General features: G+C 36.3%; 1 protein-coding gene across 1 annotated transcript in view; it reads right to left on the reverse strand.

Annotated features, from left to right (window-relative positions):
• The window catches only part of NBEA (neurobeachin), a 513899-nt gene that overhangs the window by 221794 nt on the left and 273162 nt on the right, over window positions 1-18943 (reverse strand). Inside the window, 2 exon segments of the mRNA XM_035900172.1 lie at window positions 11561-11727; window positions 15406-15514. Of these exon segments, the coding sequence (XP_035756065.1) occupies window positions 11561-11727; window positions 15406-15514 (276 nt within the window).

Consider the following 18943-nt stretch of genomic DNA (forward strand, 5'->3'; position numbering starts at 1 on the left):
CCCGCAGGGAGCTTTATGGGCATACTATCATGTCAAGGTCACAGGATTAAGTGAGCAGTGATGACAGTAAACAAGCCTTTTCTGTATATTCTAAAGGGTCTTACTGAGTTACTTAAAATGCCATAAACATAAATAGTCTCCTATCTCTACAACACATCCATGACAAATTACTTCAAAATATAACACTCTTGAGCAATGGAGCTTTACAACCTAGCCAACAGCCTATATTATTGACAGCAGATATCAATATACTGCGGAGCACAAATACTGGGAGAAGCTTGCAATCTGTCATCGTCAGCTATTTTATATCTGTAAGTGTACAAAAAATATATCTCTATATACATCAAACCTCTATGTGAACAGATAGTACTGATGAAAAATCCCAGAGTTTACAGGTTAAAAAGACCCACGGTTATATAGAAAAAGTAAATGCTATAATAACAAATGTACCAAACCTATACAATCTGCGTAAAAACAGATAATAAACCCAAACCTACACAGTACTTTCAATATCATCTTGAATGATTTAATTACTCTTTAGAAATATACTGTGCATTACTGTATCTATTTTATCAATGAGGAAAGCAGTATAATCAAGTACAGCAACCTCACTCATGTTGTGTGAGTTCTATGACAGACACGGTGTTCCTGAGTCAGTCAAAATAAACCTGTGTAAACTTATTTCTTCACTCTCTTAAAAAACCAAAATCAAACAAAACACCCACAGCAGTGATCAATTGGGAGAGAAGCGTCTGCAGGGAATAATTTTCAGAAATCGGAAAAGTGATTTGTGTAAAGATGATCTTCATAGTTTAGTATCTGCAAACATACAGGCTGTGCTGCCAAAATGCATAAGGAAACGCCAAACCCAAGGAACGCTCCTGCTAAACTATGTTAAGGTAAGAAGGAAGGGAGAAGGCTCTGGTTGCTGACCTCTGTATCCAACAAACCCTGTTCCTCCCTGTACACCTGAAAAGAGGACCTCTTATGTGGCGCTTGGGCGCAGCAGTTGCACACTCACTTGCCTATCGCTCCCCTGTAGTAATATGGCAAGATATGACTGCAAGCAGATAAGAAATTACTGCAGACGAGCGAAAGAAGATAAAATGAAACAGGCACAAGGACAGAGTATTTCTGGTTGATGGCAAAGGTGCGGATATAAGGACAGAACCCACGTTGCTGATAAGAGATCTTTGATTTCCTCAAACATGGGACTACAAACCGAAACAAAAACCTGCTATGCAGAGATAAAATATTTTCTCTTTAGCATCAGATGACTTGTATGGTTGATGCATTTACTTAGGAAATCTCTAAACTAGTTTGAAGGAGGATGATGTTATACTACAGGGAAGAAAAAATGAGGATTAAAAAAAAAATCACCTCGAAGATTGTTTTTCTTTTTTCGGGAGAGGGTGGGGGTGGGGTGGTGGGTGGAAGGGAGAAAAAAAACCCCAACAACTGAGGGGACCAGATAAATAGATCAGTCTCTTACGTATATTATCTGATTATACATTGCAAGGAGGAAAATGGGAAATACAGAAATCAAGAAGTAAGAAGTCTTAGTATCCAGAAGATAAAACTTAGGCTGGCATGATAGAAGCTTGCCAAGACAAATCAGGGTTTGTTCTTGGGAAAAACAAGAAAGAAGTACTTTTTGTTTAGCACATAATGGTTTACTTCCTCTGAAGTTCAGAAACAGGTGGGAAACATACTTACTGAAAGTCTGGGCAATGTTAAAAGGAAAAAAAAATTGAGGTATAACAGAAAAATCTCTACCTCTGAAAGAGGTTGGTGATGAGATATTTAAAAAACCCTAAAATTAAATAACTGAAAAAAGGTCAAACTTGGTCGTAAAGGGCTCATTTCTTAAAATAACAGATCTTAAAAATCTTTTTAAAAAGGAGGTTATAAAAAATGTATGTTTTGTATACATGTGTATGCTAGGTTGAAAAGTATCTTAAGTCCAGTAAGGTATTTTAGATTTGATTGTGACTAGTTCAAGATTTTTTCATGAGAATATCTAAGAGGAAATATATCTAGACTGAAAATAATTACTGAAACAGAGTTCGTATTTCCAAGGAAAGATGTTAAAGCTACAGAATAACCAAGTTTAAATCCCCCAAACTTAGAAAATTTCAGTAAATTGGTGGATAAAGCCCCCTTAAAATGTCTGCCACAATTTCTAAATTACATACACAACCCAAAACGATTCTGATGTGGAATGAAGATAAAATATACTAAAATACCAATGTGGTTGTAGACAAGAGCTATTTAATAAATGCACATAATCATAAAGGAAATGTAGCAAGAAAAAAAAAAAGGAGACATCAATCCCTGATCACTTATCAGTTCTCTGAAAATTTATGGAGGATAGGTGTGATTCCAGATGATTGGAAAAGGATGCTACGTGGTCTTAAAAGGGGAGAAACACACTAAATTAATTATAAACTAATGTTTACCTTTGATACATGCAAAGCATTTATCAATTGGCTAATTAATATGAAACAATGTAATGTGGGTTTATTATGAACAAGCAAGTTCCTTTACCATTTGATTTACATGTTTATTCATCTACAGGATAATCAGAATAGTGAGCTTTTGACACACAAGTACTTACTGTTTGCATAGACTAAGAGAAATATGTAATACTATAATAGAGGAATACACGAATGGTTAAAACCTGGATTTTTTACAGCGAGTATCAAAGGTTCATGACCAGATTTAGAATATTTTATAATGGGAGGCTGTATGGGTTGTGTCCTAAACTCCGCTGTATTAAACATTTCATTACCAACTTTGATGAAAAACTAGAGAAAATCCACAATAAAACTTGACGTGACAACAAGCAGTGAGAATTGTAAGAACAGCAGAGGAGAATAATAATTCAAAATTTCTTTAAAAAGTCTAAAATCTGTAAGATGAAAGAGAGAGACAACAGTCTTAAAACAATTACAAGCACAGATACAAAGCAGCAAGTGACTGTCGATTAGTAGAAGGGGAATAAGAGCCTGCCGAGTGGTTCTGGGCAGTTCTGACTAAGCCTACAATCTCGTTTTTGGATGCCTCAGCAAAGCTATAGTGTGAAACAAACTTCAGTAGAGCTGTGCGTTGTTGAGGGCTCAGCTGCAATCAGGTTCCTTTCTAAAGAAGATATAGGCACACTGCAAGGCATCTAAAGCAAGATACTAACATTATACAAGATATAGATAACCAGTAAAGGAAGACTGAAAAAAAAATGTGTTTGTCTAGTCTGGAAGGCAACAGCATGAAAGGATAGTATCAGCTTCCAAAAACTTTGAGAAGGGCTACATTTAAAACCAGGTATAATTAATCTAATTTGTAGCAAAGAAAACGATCCTATAATGCACATGCAAAAGCAACTATAGAGCTATCAAAGACACAGAATAGGTTTTCTAAAATGTTTGTAGAATTCCACTCTCCCCCTGCTCAAAAAAAGGGGGAAGCAAAGCATGTGATAGGGATGTACCAGACTACGCCTGCCTCAGGGCCCAAGGATGATTTAACCTTCAGTTCCTTTCCAGACCCTACTCTGAATGTCCCAAATTATTTTACAAATGTATGGATGGACATAAATACATTTCAAATAAAAAAGTACAAGATACATTAAGGTTTTGAGAGGAGGGGAATCAAAATGGCTCCACTGGGTTTTCACTTCTGGTTAAACTTTGCATTTCTGATGTTTCCAACAAAAATATCTGAGAAGTCTGTCAAAACACTACAGATGTTTCTTTTAGCAAAAAATATTTTCTACAGCTTTGCATTAATCTTCTGTAATCTACTTGAAGCATCACATGGGAAAGAATCCTGGAGTGTAATGGTAGTACAACAGCTTACTGTGACTTAAAAATATGATGTTTCTCACCCATTTCATGTCACAAAATAAAGAATAAATCAAAGAATTTTAATTTCTGAGGAAAAAAAAGGCCATAGAAACGTAAAACTTACATTTTCAGAAGCTTTTAATCTATGGCTTTTATTCCTTTTTTATTCTTTGCTTTCTGTTCTTACGTATGGAGAAGATGGGAAATCCACTGCTATATTGCACAGGTATTACTAGACAGGCATGGGAAAAAAAGTGAGAATCATGTAAGGGAAGTGTTACCTGCCTAATGAGAAATTCTTCCCTCGTGGTTTCTACTGAGTTTCTACTTCTGTCTAAACCGAAGGCAGGGAAAGAAAGAGCACAGATGCCAGAAACATTGTGCAATACCAGCAACTGTTACCCCAGTCTGCTGATACCCACTGCAGAGGCTGTTTCCATTGCAGGAACTAGGAGGAAAACATGAAGAAAGGCAGCTGGACTTTGAAGCCCTACTGAGATAAAGAAACTTCAAAATCTAGACTGACTGAAATTGAGATTCCTCAGGAAATCCTGAGTTGAAAATTCAAGGAGTCTGAGTGAGTATTAGATGGCTCTATCATGTCTACTTGTCCTATCTTTCTGTTTGTTAAGCATTCACTTACAGCTGAAGATAGGTTACAGGGCTAGATGGACCGTCCGCTGGTTTGAACCATTATGGCTGTTCTTGTTACTGGTATCCTGGAAGCTGAATGGCTGCATGTGCACATTCTAGCTCTACAGCTAGACTTACGAAGGAGCAGAAATCCCTCTCCATTTGTTAAGGCTGACCTTCCTCTTAATATATGTACACTTTAAAATTCCCTTGTTACTGCTACAGTAAAAATATATGTAGTAAGTTGGCTGTATGCAATTTGGATATATATTCTGACTGTTGTTGCAGTTTAAGACTCTGCTCACATCTAAAGATCTGTTGTTTCTAAAGCTTAAATAAAAGCATTGCCATACTTTCCTCTTTGTGTTTGCCATGAAGCAAAAGGGGAAAAACAAATTTTAGGCAAAAATGGAGAACATATTGAAAAAAAGTGAAACAAACAAAGTAAAGAAGAAAAAGCAATTCTCTTATAGCAGACGTAAGAATCTGAAAGAAAATGCAGAAGCCTTCCTTCTTTGACATGAAATACAACGTACTGTGCTTCCTAGAGCTAAACATGTCTTTCCAAAGAGTTGAACAAGCCTTCCCTGAGTACCATGCGTTTCCCAGCATTGGAAAATACCTCTTTCCAAAGAAACTATTTTCTTCAGAGGTTTCTTCCAGCTGTGGGAAAAAATCCATAGTGAACAGCACCACAGCTCAAAACAACTGAGCAACCTTGCACAAATACAGAACTGAATAAATCTCACCTAAGCAAACTGCACACTCACTCGTACAGCCCATCTCCGGTTATACCATACTCCATTCTTGGCAGGTATCTTTGTGCTGCAAATAGCATCCTACATCTAACTTCCTATTATTAGAAAACGATACCGAATTCTTCTATCCCCCTTTTCCCATCATGCTCGTCAAATGTCACAGCACCATTAGCAAGAACTCTTTCCAATAGGCTCTGCCTTCCACCACAGTGGTAAGCAATCAGAGAGGGAGGAAGGAAGAGGGTACGCAATGGGTAGGAGCTGTAATATAATGGGTGCACAGCAGCAGGAGCAGCACAAAGTTGAAAGTGTAGCCAGAAAGGTAAGAAGGGGATTGAAATAGTAACATACCACAAACGAGTGATCAGATGGTCTCACTCACATTTATGTTTAAAACCTGCTACAGCAGGATGACAAATACTGGACCTAAAATGTGAATAATGCTGACACATTTGCTGATCTCAAGGTATCTCAAGCAGTGCAGCTAACAACAGAAGACAGGAAAGCATTTTCTTAACGTTTTGTTGTAATGAAATTGTCCCAGAACTAAATATTTAGAACTTGAAATCAGGACAGCTCATGAATGAGTTGAAAACTGTGCAGGTTCCATCAGATCAATCTGGAAGGATCTATTCTGCAAAGAACAATAGATTCCACCAATTCCAGAAACACAGAAAATTCACAGTTCTTACAGAGTATGTTGAAAAATGCAGAACCTTTCCAGGCCCTCTAACAACAGGCATGTCAAACACGCTGCTGGATCCAGTAGACAGGATCTGGTCCTACATCTTTTCCACTGTTCTAAAGCTCCCCTTGTAATTTATGTCTAGCAGTTAAAATGAGCCAGAAATGAATGAATAGCTAAACCAGATGAAACTGATTTGCAGTGGGGGACACGATAGGTTCTGTGCCTCTTCCTAAGGCAGGAGCTAGTATAGCGATGGAGTAGAGCATGCCAAAGGCAGGCTGTAAGGGAAACTCCTTCTTACTAAATTCCTGCGTTCTGGTCTCCCTTGCTGTAAACTGGAAACATTTGGTTTAGAAGCAGTGTTGTCCCAGTATCAACTTATTTAACTGGCAAGCCCCATAGGCTCAGAAAAGGGGAGTTCTCCTCTTTCCGCTCTCTCCCCCGGCCCCCAGCAGAACCCAATCTCTGCAGAAGCACAGGCTGTAGTGAGAGGCAGAACTAGCTGTCTGGCAAGAAACTTTATTTCCAGACTGTCTCCCCATACGAATTTGGTCTTCACCACAGAATGAGTTTGACAGCTCTGCCCTCCACCATGAATGATTAATTTGTTATGGGTGTCTAGTTTAACCAAAGATGGATTTGAACAGAAAAAGTCCTTGTATACTTTCTATTTGGTAAAGCTGCTTTAATGTCGGTAGAACCTCCTTCATCAAATCACAGAAAGCAACAGAACCAAGTCTCATTTTTAAATGTCATTTTTCTCATTATAGTAATCCTCCCGTGTATATCAAAACTGATCATGTGAAAAAATCTATGACAGGTATTTCATATTTAGATTTAGAACACAAACTGGAACTCAGAACTCTTTTGTTGCCCTAGATTGCCTTAAACCTATAGAAACTGTACAGTAGAGCTATATATACAGTATACTTGAATAAAAGTTTTTGAAAAGTTGAGATATCTGATTAAATCAAGAAGCTGAAATAAGAGAATACTCCAAACAGACATGGTAACAGATACGGCCCAAAACACAGGCATGCATATTCTTGATAAGGAATTTCAACTGTGTGTACAGACAGGTTTCACTAAACTTTTTTTTTTTTGTTAAGAAATATGTGTATGGTGAGAGAAGCAGATGGAGGGGAAGAGAAGCACCATATGAAGCTGACAGAGAAGACAGAAGGAAGCATATGTTGTGACATGAAGACTATAACCCTGAAAAAAGCTAAGGGTAAGCGCTGGCTTAAAGAAGCTTTGAACGCTAAGCTATGAAACACCCTGTTTGATTCTTCCTGAGTTCAAGGAAATAGGATGTTGCATATTCACTCTGAATAAGTGGCAATGCATCAAAGAAATAACCAACTCATCAATTCCTCGTCTGAATAGGAAAAACCTGCAGAATTCTAATTTTGGTATAATGCTGAAATTAAAAATGAGAAAACCAGTACATTTAGGGTAAGCTATTAGGAAGATACATAAAAATGTCAAATTGCCAAAATGAGGAAAACAGAATTAGTTTGGTTTAAGGGCACAAACAGGATTTGCAATAAACTAATGATATTCATTTTGAAATCTAGTATTCTTTGTCTGAGATATGTAGGAGAAAGTAAGATGATTCAATAATTTTCTTTTATTGTAGAAAAGTTGATGCTCACACCTGCAAGAAATTGAGCAAAAGAACTTTGGTTTTCACTTTAAGAAGTGAAGGGAAAATATCTGTGAAGGGGGAAAGAAGTTAACACTGATAAACAATACAAAATAATTTTTTCTTTCAAAACTGTTACCATTTTTAGACAAAAGGAGATGAAAGAGTAAACAGGTTCTCAGACCAACTCAAACTCTACTGATTGATTAGTCTATGGACAGGGATAGGTCATACAATGTTATTGTGTTTGTAGGCATTTATTCAAGTGGTGGAGCAATTGCATATAATTAATTTCTTCTTCATAATTTATCTCTAATTAAGAACATAATTGAAATGTAAGTCACCTATGACTTTATGTTATTTTTAATTCAACTGTCTTTATGGAACTGTAACCTAACTTAGAACTGAAAGTTCCACACGGTATTTTGTTGACTCACACCATTCAACTTCATTCTTGTTTCTGCAAACATTTTGAGAAGAGTTTATGATAATATATTTAAAATTCATAATTTGCAAATACTATAGAATTTCACTCATCAGACCTCTTGTTTTTCCTCCCAATGCTAAGTTTCTATGTTTCTTAATAGTTTCTTTGCTTTTTAATGAACAAAGAGTAAACTTTGTGGCACCTACAGATTAAACACAATAAATCCTGGTTGCTGCTTTCTGCAAAAACAATACATGCAGACATAAAAGCTGGGGAGGCTTCCAAGCTCACTGTGTTGAACTGCAAACACAAGAAAAAAAATTCTCTACAACTGGGTCATATTTCACAAAATGAGACCTTAATATTTTATAACATGAGCATCTATGTTAAAGGACTTAAAATTTGTTCTTTACCTTGAAAAGAGAAACAAACACACATATATATGTACTATAGCTACAATTATCAGTAAATCAGTAGCTGCAGATTATGTATGTGATAGAGAATTGAAGCTTTTAAGAATCACACGCATCCCAAATAGTTTCTTACCTATCTTATCCATTTTGGACATCAAAAGAGATTGCTGTTGGCCAAGTATTTATCATGCAGAGGCAGTTGCCTGTTTCTTCCCCTGCCCCTTCTGGGCCTGAGAACAATCTCCCTAATTCACCATTTCAATGAATGGTCTCCAGTGCGAGAGATGGACAGGAGACCAGCAGTGTGCCTTCAGAACTGGGAACGCTCTCCCCAACTGAAATGATGGAGTCACTACAGAGGTCTAGAGGTCTCGAGTGTCAACCTGTTGTTTTTTTTTTTTAAGTAACTCTGTATTCCAGTCAGGCTGTATCTCTGGGGCACTGAGAAGCAACAGTTTATAAAGAGATTGTTAACACTGTAATTGTTTGTCCGGAATTAAAAACTGAGACTTGAGGCCTGTTGCGTCTTCTCCAGGCCAAGACCAGAAGTATGTACAATTTTAGAACCCATCTCAATTTCCATCATATAAAGATCCTCCAATATGGAGGAACTACCTAATTAACAACAGGTTTTGCCTTCTGTGCCTAAGCAGTTTAATGAGACCCCTCTCTACTTTCTGTGCTTGAAACCTTTTAAATCTGCCCACTGAGAACCAGTGACCCTGGCTCTTAACAAGGTTCAGAGGCTCTCCCACTGGGCATCTCCCGCTACCTGCTGCCATCCTAGGCCTTCCCATTCACAGCCCACTAGGTCCTGTGACAGAAGGTACACTTGTGTGGTGGATCATACAGCTGCCACAGCACATGGCGAGATCTGCAGCACAAGGCCATTTGCCTCCTGATCATCTCCTGCAAATGGGGAACCTCACTTGGAGACCTCGTGCTGTCACCATGTCCCCCCTTCTCCAGCTTAAGCTAAAATATAGCCAGGCCAACAGCTGCAGCTAACACGTTGAGTGCTGAAATGGGAAAGCAGCACTGCAAGTAATCAAGAAGCAGGCACACCAGGGAAGTGGCATGACAGGAATAAAATGAGTTTCTTTTGCTCGATGTAAGAAATTTGATAGGTTTGTCACAGGTGTCAAGCTGCTTCATGGCCCATCAAAAACTATCATGGACTGAAGAGCGAAAAAAACTGCAGCAATGGTCTGCTGCCATTTAGGATGCCATCAACAACCCAGGAGAGGAAAGTTATCTGGGCCAAAGAAGAGATGGTCTCCTGAAAAAGTTAGAGACCAGGAACTGACTTAAGCCTGCAAAGTGTCTGCAGCCATTCATGAACTTGAGCAACAATGTTACTCAAAAATTCAAAGACATTAGAAGGATTGAAAATTGCACTTATTTCCATCAGGCTCATGTTTCCAGATATGCAGCTTTAAGCCTCAACTAGAGATAACACGAGTGTCCATTATGGACTAAGGCTGTTTTGAATTAACCATATCGCAATTTTCTATGTGTCATTTTTGCAATTTCTACCAGAATGTCTCTGGCATTAGACTACAGGATATCCTTAAGACTGAAGTTCTACACTTTCTACCACCTTAAAAAATAAATACATCTCCATCATCATCCAGGAAGTAGTGATTTCTTCGGAAGACGTAAGGATATAAGGATGATGAACATGAAAAATTACATTTTTAACACTGTATAACTGCAAGAGCCAACTAGACAGAATGACAAAAAGAATGAACAGAGTATGCAGCATTTATTAAACATTATTACTGATGTGTCACATTTATTACCTGACAACTTTTCTAATAAGCTTAAGCCCTGGATATGTATTCAAGCTACATTCAAACAGATTTTTTAAAAGAAAATATTTATCTAGAGAAAAGTTTTTGTAGTAGTCTATCAGTCTCAACTAGATTTTTACTGAAAAGGTTTTTCAGAGCTGAAATGGAACTTTCTGATCTGCTCTGCCTGACTCAGAGCAGACTTAAACAGGATTTAAATAGAAAATTAAACTATAAAAAATTGCATATTTGGAAGCAGAACTTCCTTGATTTCTCTTGTTTGAGCTGTTCCGCTTTGAATAAATAATCAAATATTTGTGGCTAGAATGCACAAACAAGAGACGGACTTGGCAGTCTCTGGTTTTCCAGACAGGGCGCTCACATGGCAGACCCAGGTTCAGGACCTTGCTCTGAATGAAGGAAAGGAGCAATTTGAGCTCAAGTCTTCCATATGAGGGTCAGCACCTTAGCCACTGGCTATTTTTGTGATTCAGAAGTGCAAGGCTCTGTTTTTTTGCACGAAGAAAATGTTTAGTTTCACATCTATGTTGAATAGAACGAACTTTTAAAAACAGTATTTGACACAGATCTGATTAAAACCTCAAATACTGTATTATAACTTGCATATGGTAAGAATTATATACTTTGGATCATGCTTTTTAAAATTTTTTTTTAACACAAGTACCTGTAGAATTGAGCTGCACTTGGGTTATGTTCAGCTTTGCACATGCTACATTTAAGCAGAATATAAGTTTTGCTTTAAGCAAAACTGTGAGTGGCTGGCACTGACTACTGTTTTGTTGTAGGAGAGTTAAAATTTACCAGTGGATTTTACCAGTTCATTACTTGCACAGAAAAATCTATAAACAGAAGAAAGCATTAGACGGCAACTCAAGCGACCTGGTTCTGCTGGTTATTCTAATACTGACTTACTCTATAATGCTAGACAAGTTGGTTTGACTCTCGTCTTTATTTCAGGCTTCCTCTGTCAATGTCTATATGGTAATCCCTACATCTCTCAGTATCTCATTCAGAACACTTCACTCAAATTCTAATACTGGTAGGAGCCTCAAAACCTACCGATATACTAACAGTAGAATTGCATTATAATCAACAAACACCCATTAGAATTTATTTATAATATGGTAAAATATTATGTTTTCAGCCTATAAAGGAGTTTGATCTGTGAATCTTTAGTGAAGAGGGCTTCTCAAGAACGAGGTGAAGAAAAGACTAACAGAGAAAATACATTTTAGCAACCCTAGCTCCTGATACATTCATATTTCAGTTATTCAGTGACTGCTTTTCTTAAACTTTGCAAGTAACCTTTAAAACCCACACATTTTCCATTTGCAACTTACCTGTGAGAAACAGCTCCCCAGGCACCATGCTTATTTGTTAGGATGTTGAGTATCTTCTGTTTCAGCTGATTGGCTGTAACGTGATCTCGATGCTTCGCAGCGCTGATAAGATGATCACACATCTTCTCCTCCTCTCTTCTGTCAGCAGCATACTGAGCACACTGTGACTAGGAATGAAAGCACATCTACTTCACAAAAGATAGGCTTTTTAGAACCACCTTAAAATGATTATTTACTAAAACTCTTTAAATATGACAAGAACTCTTTAAAATACTTTTACGAGGAATAGGACACACCAGTCAATTGAAATGCTTCTACTACTATGTATTATCCATGAAAAAGCACTCAGTTAGAACATGAAAAAAAGGAAATATCAAGGGCAAAGACAACAGAATTGCAATTCAAAACATTTAGCTGTACATTTCTGTGTGTATAGGTGTGACCACGAATATGCCTTAAAAGTTGGTCTTTATTTATAACAGTTTCATGTGTTCTCAGGTGTAAAATACAGATATAACATACATAACATAATACACAGGAAAAAATTATGTACATTGCTTTTGATTTTTATATTGCAGTAAAACCTATGATTAAAAAGCCATTTGATAATTTTATTATTATGGATGCTAAAGAGGAATTCCTTTAACCATGCAATAAAGGAGTATGTTTTCTATTTCATACCACAACATGAAAAATTTTCATAACTTACTACCACTTCTAAAAAACCCTAATGGTTGAAAAATCACTCATTTTTTAAACTGAGAAAGATCTAATGTTTTCATCGTATTTCCTTTAAGAGATAACTACCTCTAAAATAACGGCTGTGCATTATTGACCTTCACGCGAATTTGTTTCTGAAACTGTCAAAACTCTATGGTGTATTTTAGCTTTGATAAATCCTTTCATTACGTACAATAAGCACCATATAATTTTTCCATTTCTTTTCTCAAAACCGCGTTAAGTTCAAATTAAATTTCTCCTCCTAGTAAAGATCCTTTCAGAATGTCTAAACAAAGTAAATGTAGCCATACTAATTAAAATAAATACATTAGAAGTATCACTTTCTAGCTATGAATTACAAAGGCTACATTATTCTCAAAACAGCTAATTTTAAAATCATCTTTTAAGAGACATTTTTGCACGCAGTTATTGTGCACCAGTTTAGAATGTTTAACCAACACTCAGTGCTGTAACAGAACGCTGAATAGAATCCTGTTTTCTAATATTCAAAAGAGCAATTAAAATTAAGTTAACCTCATACTAATCTGTAGTTTATTCTTCATATTTCTGCACACTACCTTTTTACTATAGATCACATTAGCATTCAGTAAGATTTTAACAGTGGTCTTTCCACTGTGTTACAGCCATTATTTCAAGTAATCTATCTGGAAGAGAACAACCGTTACACTAATTCATAAAGGGTTAATTCATTTTTCAATTTATCTTCTTGTACAGGGAAGCACCAATTAGTACAATGATCTGCCTTAGTAATGAGGTTAATATTTCACCAGCTCATTGGACAGTAAAATTAAATTTTCATTTTTCTTCCTGAACAATTACAAAGGTTAACAAAATGAAAGTTAACTGTGAAGCACGCATTCTGGGAGGAATTTCCTGGCCCTGACTGCAACTGGACTTACAGAATAAAATTTAGATGCTGGTCCATGGCTTCTCACTACACAGGCAACACAGTGCAGCTTGGCCCAAATAATTTCACCCATAATGATTCAATTAAAGTTTAAAAGGTAAAAATAAAATAGCCACTCACTTGTCTGGCTGAGAGCAATGATTAACATGTACTAAACCCCAGAACATATACCAATACAGCTTATTAAAAGAAAATGACAGATTTACAATTATGCAACAGAAAACTACCAGAAATCTTTGTCCCTACTACTTTCAAGTAGGATGAGTAATAAAATGTTCGGTTATATACCTACCATTATTAAAGACAATATATAAAACATTCTTTCAGACTTTAACCATCACCTTATTTAAGTACATCTGAGTTTCATATTTAACACAGGCTACATTTCATAATTTTCTTTTATGACTTGCAGATTTTATCTTACTCATCTAAAACATATAGCTGAGGTTTTTCATGTGACAAATATAATGAAAATTTTCATATATGAAAAATGTGTTTGTTTCTTTACCAGACAATAAGACTGACTTAAGGCTATTCCTTTAGGGAATTTAGTTAATATTCTAAATCCTATTTGCTAACAGAAGCTGGAAGTTAATTGAATATTCTCATTTTGTCTAGAGTTCTGACAGATCTTATACCTCAATGTATTCTTCAAAGAGCAGATAACTCAATCTTCTATTGTCATCTTAGGTTACCACATGATGCTCTGATAAATATCAAATGTTATTTATTGTTGAGGCAATATGAAACTTCACTCTGACACACACTTAATTGTAAATGTGATTTTATCTAAGTTCAAAATATCCAGTATACGCTGGGTAATAAAGTTGTTGCAATCCCATATGACAAGTGTCTGCTGTCTGCTCTGACAAAATGAAGTAAAGGTTATGTGTATTCAAAATGACAACAGATATCTCTGTGTCTCACACTTTTCAGCTAGGTCAAGGAGCACAAGAACAAGAACATCAAAGTGCACATTTAAGAGAGCTGTTTCAAGGAGATAAAAACCTCATCAAAACTAAGATTACTGGATCCTATTTCTAGTCACCAGGTGCTTGTTGACATTTTCTGACAGATGAATAAATTGATATAGCTATTTATTATCATCAATACATAGTCAGTCTATCTTAATCCCTATGTTAGGTCACTTGAGCATTAAAACATGTGGAAATGTATGTTTTTAAATATATACTTACACATGCACAAATGTATGCAATCACAGACAGGTTTGGAAATAATAAAAACCAGTGATGGTGAAATGTATAAAACACCATAAAAATGAAAAACCACATTTGATAAAACCGTGTCAAAAATGAATTTTTAACTTTATTCAATCACTTTTGCATGAAAATTTGTTGAATAAGAACAAAATTAATCCTGAAGAAATAATCAAGAACCTGTTAAATTGAACACATTTTAAAAAAAGTTTTTTTGTATATCTGCATCATTGTCAAGCAATATAATTTAAATTATATACTGCAACACTCATTGATGAAAAAAGCAATTGAATGTTGACTCCTTTTAGGAGTAAGAATTATAGACATTAAAGAGTTATGGGATCCAGCTGCCGTGTTACTTCCTCCAATACTTAAAACGAACAGACATTTTAAACACAATCTTAATTTCAATAGTTGATGATTCCTACCTAGCAGGAAAGATATGTAGTATCATATTTCAATATATAAATTATAGCAAGTGAATGTTCTAAAGTGCTCCAAAATGCAAAATGTTCAAACAAAATTACCTTAAAATACTAATTCTGTTTAACAAAACATTTCTATTTCTTGTTTTTCACTAAGTGCCTGAAGTGTATTAATTGCTTTTCTTTCTTACTGAACTCATATATAGTGTTGATAAAATCCAACAAAAATAATTACTAATGCGATTTGCATTAGTATTTGCAATAAATCAGAAAAGTTCTTTGTGAAGCTGACGGGTCTGCCATATCAGTTTAGACATTCTGATTAAGGGATTTCTTCAAGCTGTAAATGTTTTCATGAATTTCAAAGAGGAGATGAGAAATCAAACCCGTTCCTTGTGTTTGACATTTACCAAAGCTTTTAAAAACTAGTTTGGAAATGCCTTCAATGTAAATTTCTTTCTTGGAAGAAAAAAAATCTTTATTGTATGGGGTTACAGTCTAGGTGACAACTGAGTGAAAACAGAGAAGCAGAAATGCACCAACTCTCAGGCTTACCTCAAACTCGGCGTGCTTGTGGACATCTTCAGCTCTTTGTCGGTTCAAAATAAATTCTGCTTCATTTGCGACACGCACTATATGGTCTTTCATTGCATGACATAATAATCTAAAGTGAGAAAAATCAAAATCAACCTTTGTATTTGATGTACTTCAAATAAGCTATTTCAGCAGATATGCTTAAAATGGAAAAAAAAATAAAATTAATGAAACTACTGTAATGCAATTGCCAAATCAGTTGACATGAAAAATTTAGTTTTATTTAAAATTTTCTGCATTTGTGAAAGCACAAGCAAATAATGTTATATGGAAAAAGCTTGCTCTTTATTATTGAAGGGAAACATTCTCAGCGTGTTTTTAACACCATTCTCAATATGAACATGAATACAACACTACCATTAAAGAAATTCTAGACAACTGTTTAAACTCTTATTGATACTGATGTATTGTTAAATATAAGTATCTTGATTTCAAAGTCTTAAAAAATCATGAGATTACTGAAGATTTAAAATACCATTAAAAATTGCAAAATAATATAACTTTCTCTTGTATGCTTTTCAAACACTGGAGTGAAAAGTGCATCATGTTTCCAAGTTTTCATGGCATCAGAACTAGACAAACCTTACTTAAAAAGAAGGAAAAAACAGATTAAGATTGGACTGAGACTGAAGAGGTCAATCAGACACCTTAAATTAAGACTCTTGTAAAGACCACCAAATACCTTGAGGTGCGTAATAAAGTTCCAGCATAAACAACACTGTGTTGTTAATAATGCTGATAACTTATTGGGCTGGAAGAATGGGAACAACTGCTTTCTCATCCCTAGAGTTCATATCTTAGCTTGCCCGTTCTATTCAAAATTGCTTTGCTCTCCTTATCAGCAGGGAGGAAATATCTTTCAGGATGCAAAGATCTGACAGGTCTGTTTAGGCTCAGGAAGAACTGGGGGGTTTTGTGTCAAATTGGCACATGGTCTGGGATTTTCCTTCTTGCAGCATCAGGGAAACACAATTTCAGAGATTTTTATATTAAGCATGAGAAATTTCTAGCGAATCCCACCCTAAGGTTGGTGTCTGGTGCTTAGAAGCTCCACAAATGAAAGCTATGATTATTAGAAATGAAAGCCATGATTACTAGACCTTACATCTATAAGACGGAAAGATCTGAACTCTATTCTTGCCTCCTTTGGTGTGTTCCACCATCTGTGAAGGAAGGAAATCATTTACCCTGAGATAATATTTAATAGGGGTGTGTGGCATGGGGAGACATAAATGTTGAGGCCTCTGTTTAGAGACAAACAAGCTTGGATTAAGGTTTCACAGTGGATATTCATGTTTTTAACAAGCCTTTTTATTATAGCTAACCTTTTGCTATTCTTGAATGCAAAAAGTTTTTTGCAAACTGTAAACTGAAAGACTAAGGTTGCCTCCACTGTCTTCAAAACTTAGCTTTATTTTTTAATCTACCCTGCTGGAAGATATGCTCTAATATTTTATTACTGTTAAGTGTTCAGATTTTTACTGTTAAGGGGCAAGTGTGGAACAGCCCTCGGAAACAGATTAGTAGTAAGCATGCATGACTTTAACAAGCTTCTCTAAAATGAGAAAATACTAGAAGTTGAGTGTTTAACATCGCCAATCAAGCTGTGCGTCACAGGTCTTCCTGAGCTTTTCCATATGACATTAACAACCTGGAACCAACTAGCTAGGATATCAAAACTGAACACACAAATTTCAAGCTGCACAACCCTTCCTGAATGAAAAAAACTATTGAATAAATGGAGCACAGTACAAATTCAGTATCTTTGAGTCAGCTGTGGTCCAGGCAGGATTTCTAGTTTCAAATGGATTTCGGTGAAATCAACAGGTTTCTTAGACACTCCCTGCCACCAAGAATTCAGTGAGAAAAGATCAAGACTAACTTTAACCCACTGGGTTTATTATTTGGGACATCTGGACATAGTTTTTATACCTTGAAAAACAATCTAAGCTGCCTCTCTTCATGACCAATGATAAATACATACTGATTTCATCTTGGTTGTATTTATCTGTATTAAGAAGTGTTCACATTCTCTATGCCCATTTATGCACTAAAACACCTACAAGGGACTTCAAATGGATTCACAGAGAAGGTAATTTCTACTAGTTATAAATAAATCTCTTGCCAATACTCAGGTAAATGATCTAAAAAAAAAAAAAAGGAAAAAAAAAAGATCTGTCAACACTAGTCTCTGGCGGCTTTACAGAAAAAGAAAACTTTTATAGACATGCAGCAGATGATTCCAATCAGCTGGCTGAAACTGCTGGTGACCCCAGCTGTACCTCCCACCCCCTCAGTGGACCTTTCTGTGCCAGAGGCTGAGAGACCTGATGCATTTGGGAACAACTTTGGAGTTGCTGCAACTTTTGGACAGCACATCAGGCAAACTAAACCTCAAAATGCCCACGTCTTCAGGGTCCAAAGTCAAGGAGAGGACCAATAAGAGGGGACCAGGGAACATGCCTGTGCACTGGGTCCTGACTGCCTACAGCACTCAAATCATTACCCTGGCCTCCACCCATTTTTTGGCTCACTGTAACTTCCATTTGGAAAATGCATAGGCATGGTCCAAGGGACAGTTCACTAAAGACACATTGATGAGACTGAGTCAACTTAAACTCTCTCCAATGCTACCCAAGGAAGTTCTGCAGGTGTTTTCACACCATACCCCAGCACACATAGAACACATCGCTCTAGTGGGTAGCCCTCATGTTATTCCAAACAATCTGAACTAAGCAGACAAAATAGTCATGATACCTTAAAGTAAAACAGGAACTGTATAGGCTTCAGGGAAGAGTTGGACTAAGTGCTATGTAGGATTAATGAAAACACTCTGCTCTAGCAAGTGCTAACCCTAAGCAGTATGAACATACGCCAGTCCAGGCTATTTGGTTTTATTTAAAACTACAGACATACCTGCTCTCTTCCTTTTTGTTTGTGGTCAAAAATCTTATCTATGGAATATCTCAGCATTATTTCAGCTGTGTCTAGCCAGTTGTTTCATGCATTCTCATACTGCTATCACTGATTACGATTTCTTCAAGATGAAAAATTGTTGGTACGGTGGTCAGCACATTGGGATTGTGACAACAGTGAGTCCACAACCTATCAACACTATATCATTAAATAATATTGTATCAGTGTGTGCTAATAAGGGACATATTGTGATTCACTTACCTTAGGTGCTTGTGTGCACCTAAGATAGAACTTCAAAGACTAGGTAAACTATGCTTTTGCTTGTAGAAGACCATTAAGAATTACACTAGTCTTAAAATCCCTTGCCAGAAAGACAGCCTTTTGAAGAGAAGGGTTAAAATCTAGGCCCTCATTTAGAAATCTTGTATGCTTCCAAAAGAAGCCTTGGCCTGGATGTTTTGATGTGTAAGTGCAAGAATGTGTGTCAGAAAACAGAAGCATAGTAAGTTAAAGCAGTTAAATGTGTATCTGAGCTTTGAAAGGAAAGGCAGCTACTACAAGGTCAGGGAAGCAATGCCTTACA

Source organism: Egretta garzetta, unplaced genomic scaffold (genome assembly GCF_000687185.1).
Source record: "Egretta garzetta isolate BGI_Z169 unplaced genomic scaffold, ASM68718v1 scaffold40, whole genome shotgun sequence".
Lineage (NCBI taxonomy): Eukaryota > Metazoa > Chordata > Aves > Pelecaniformes > Ardeidae > Egretta > Egretta garzetta.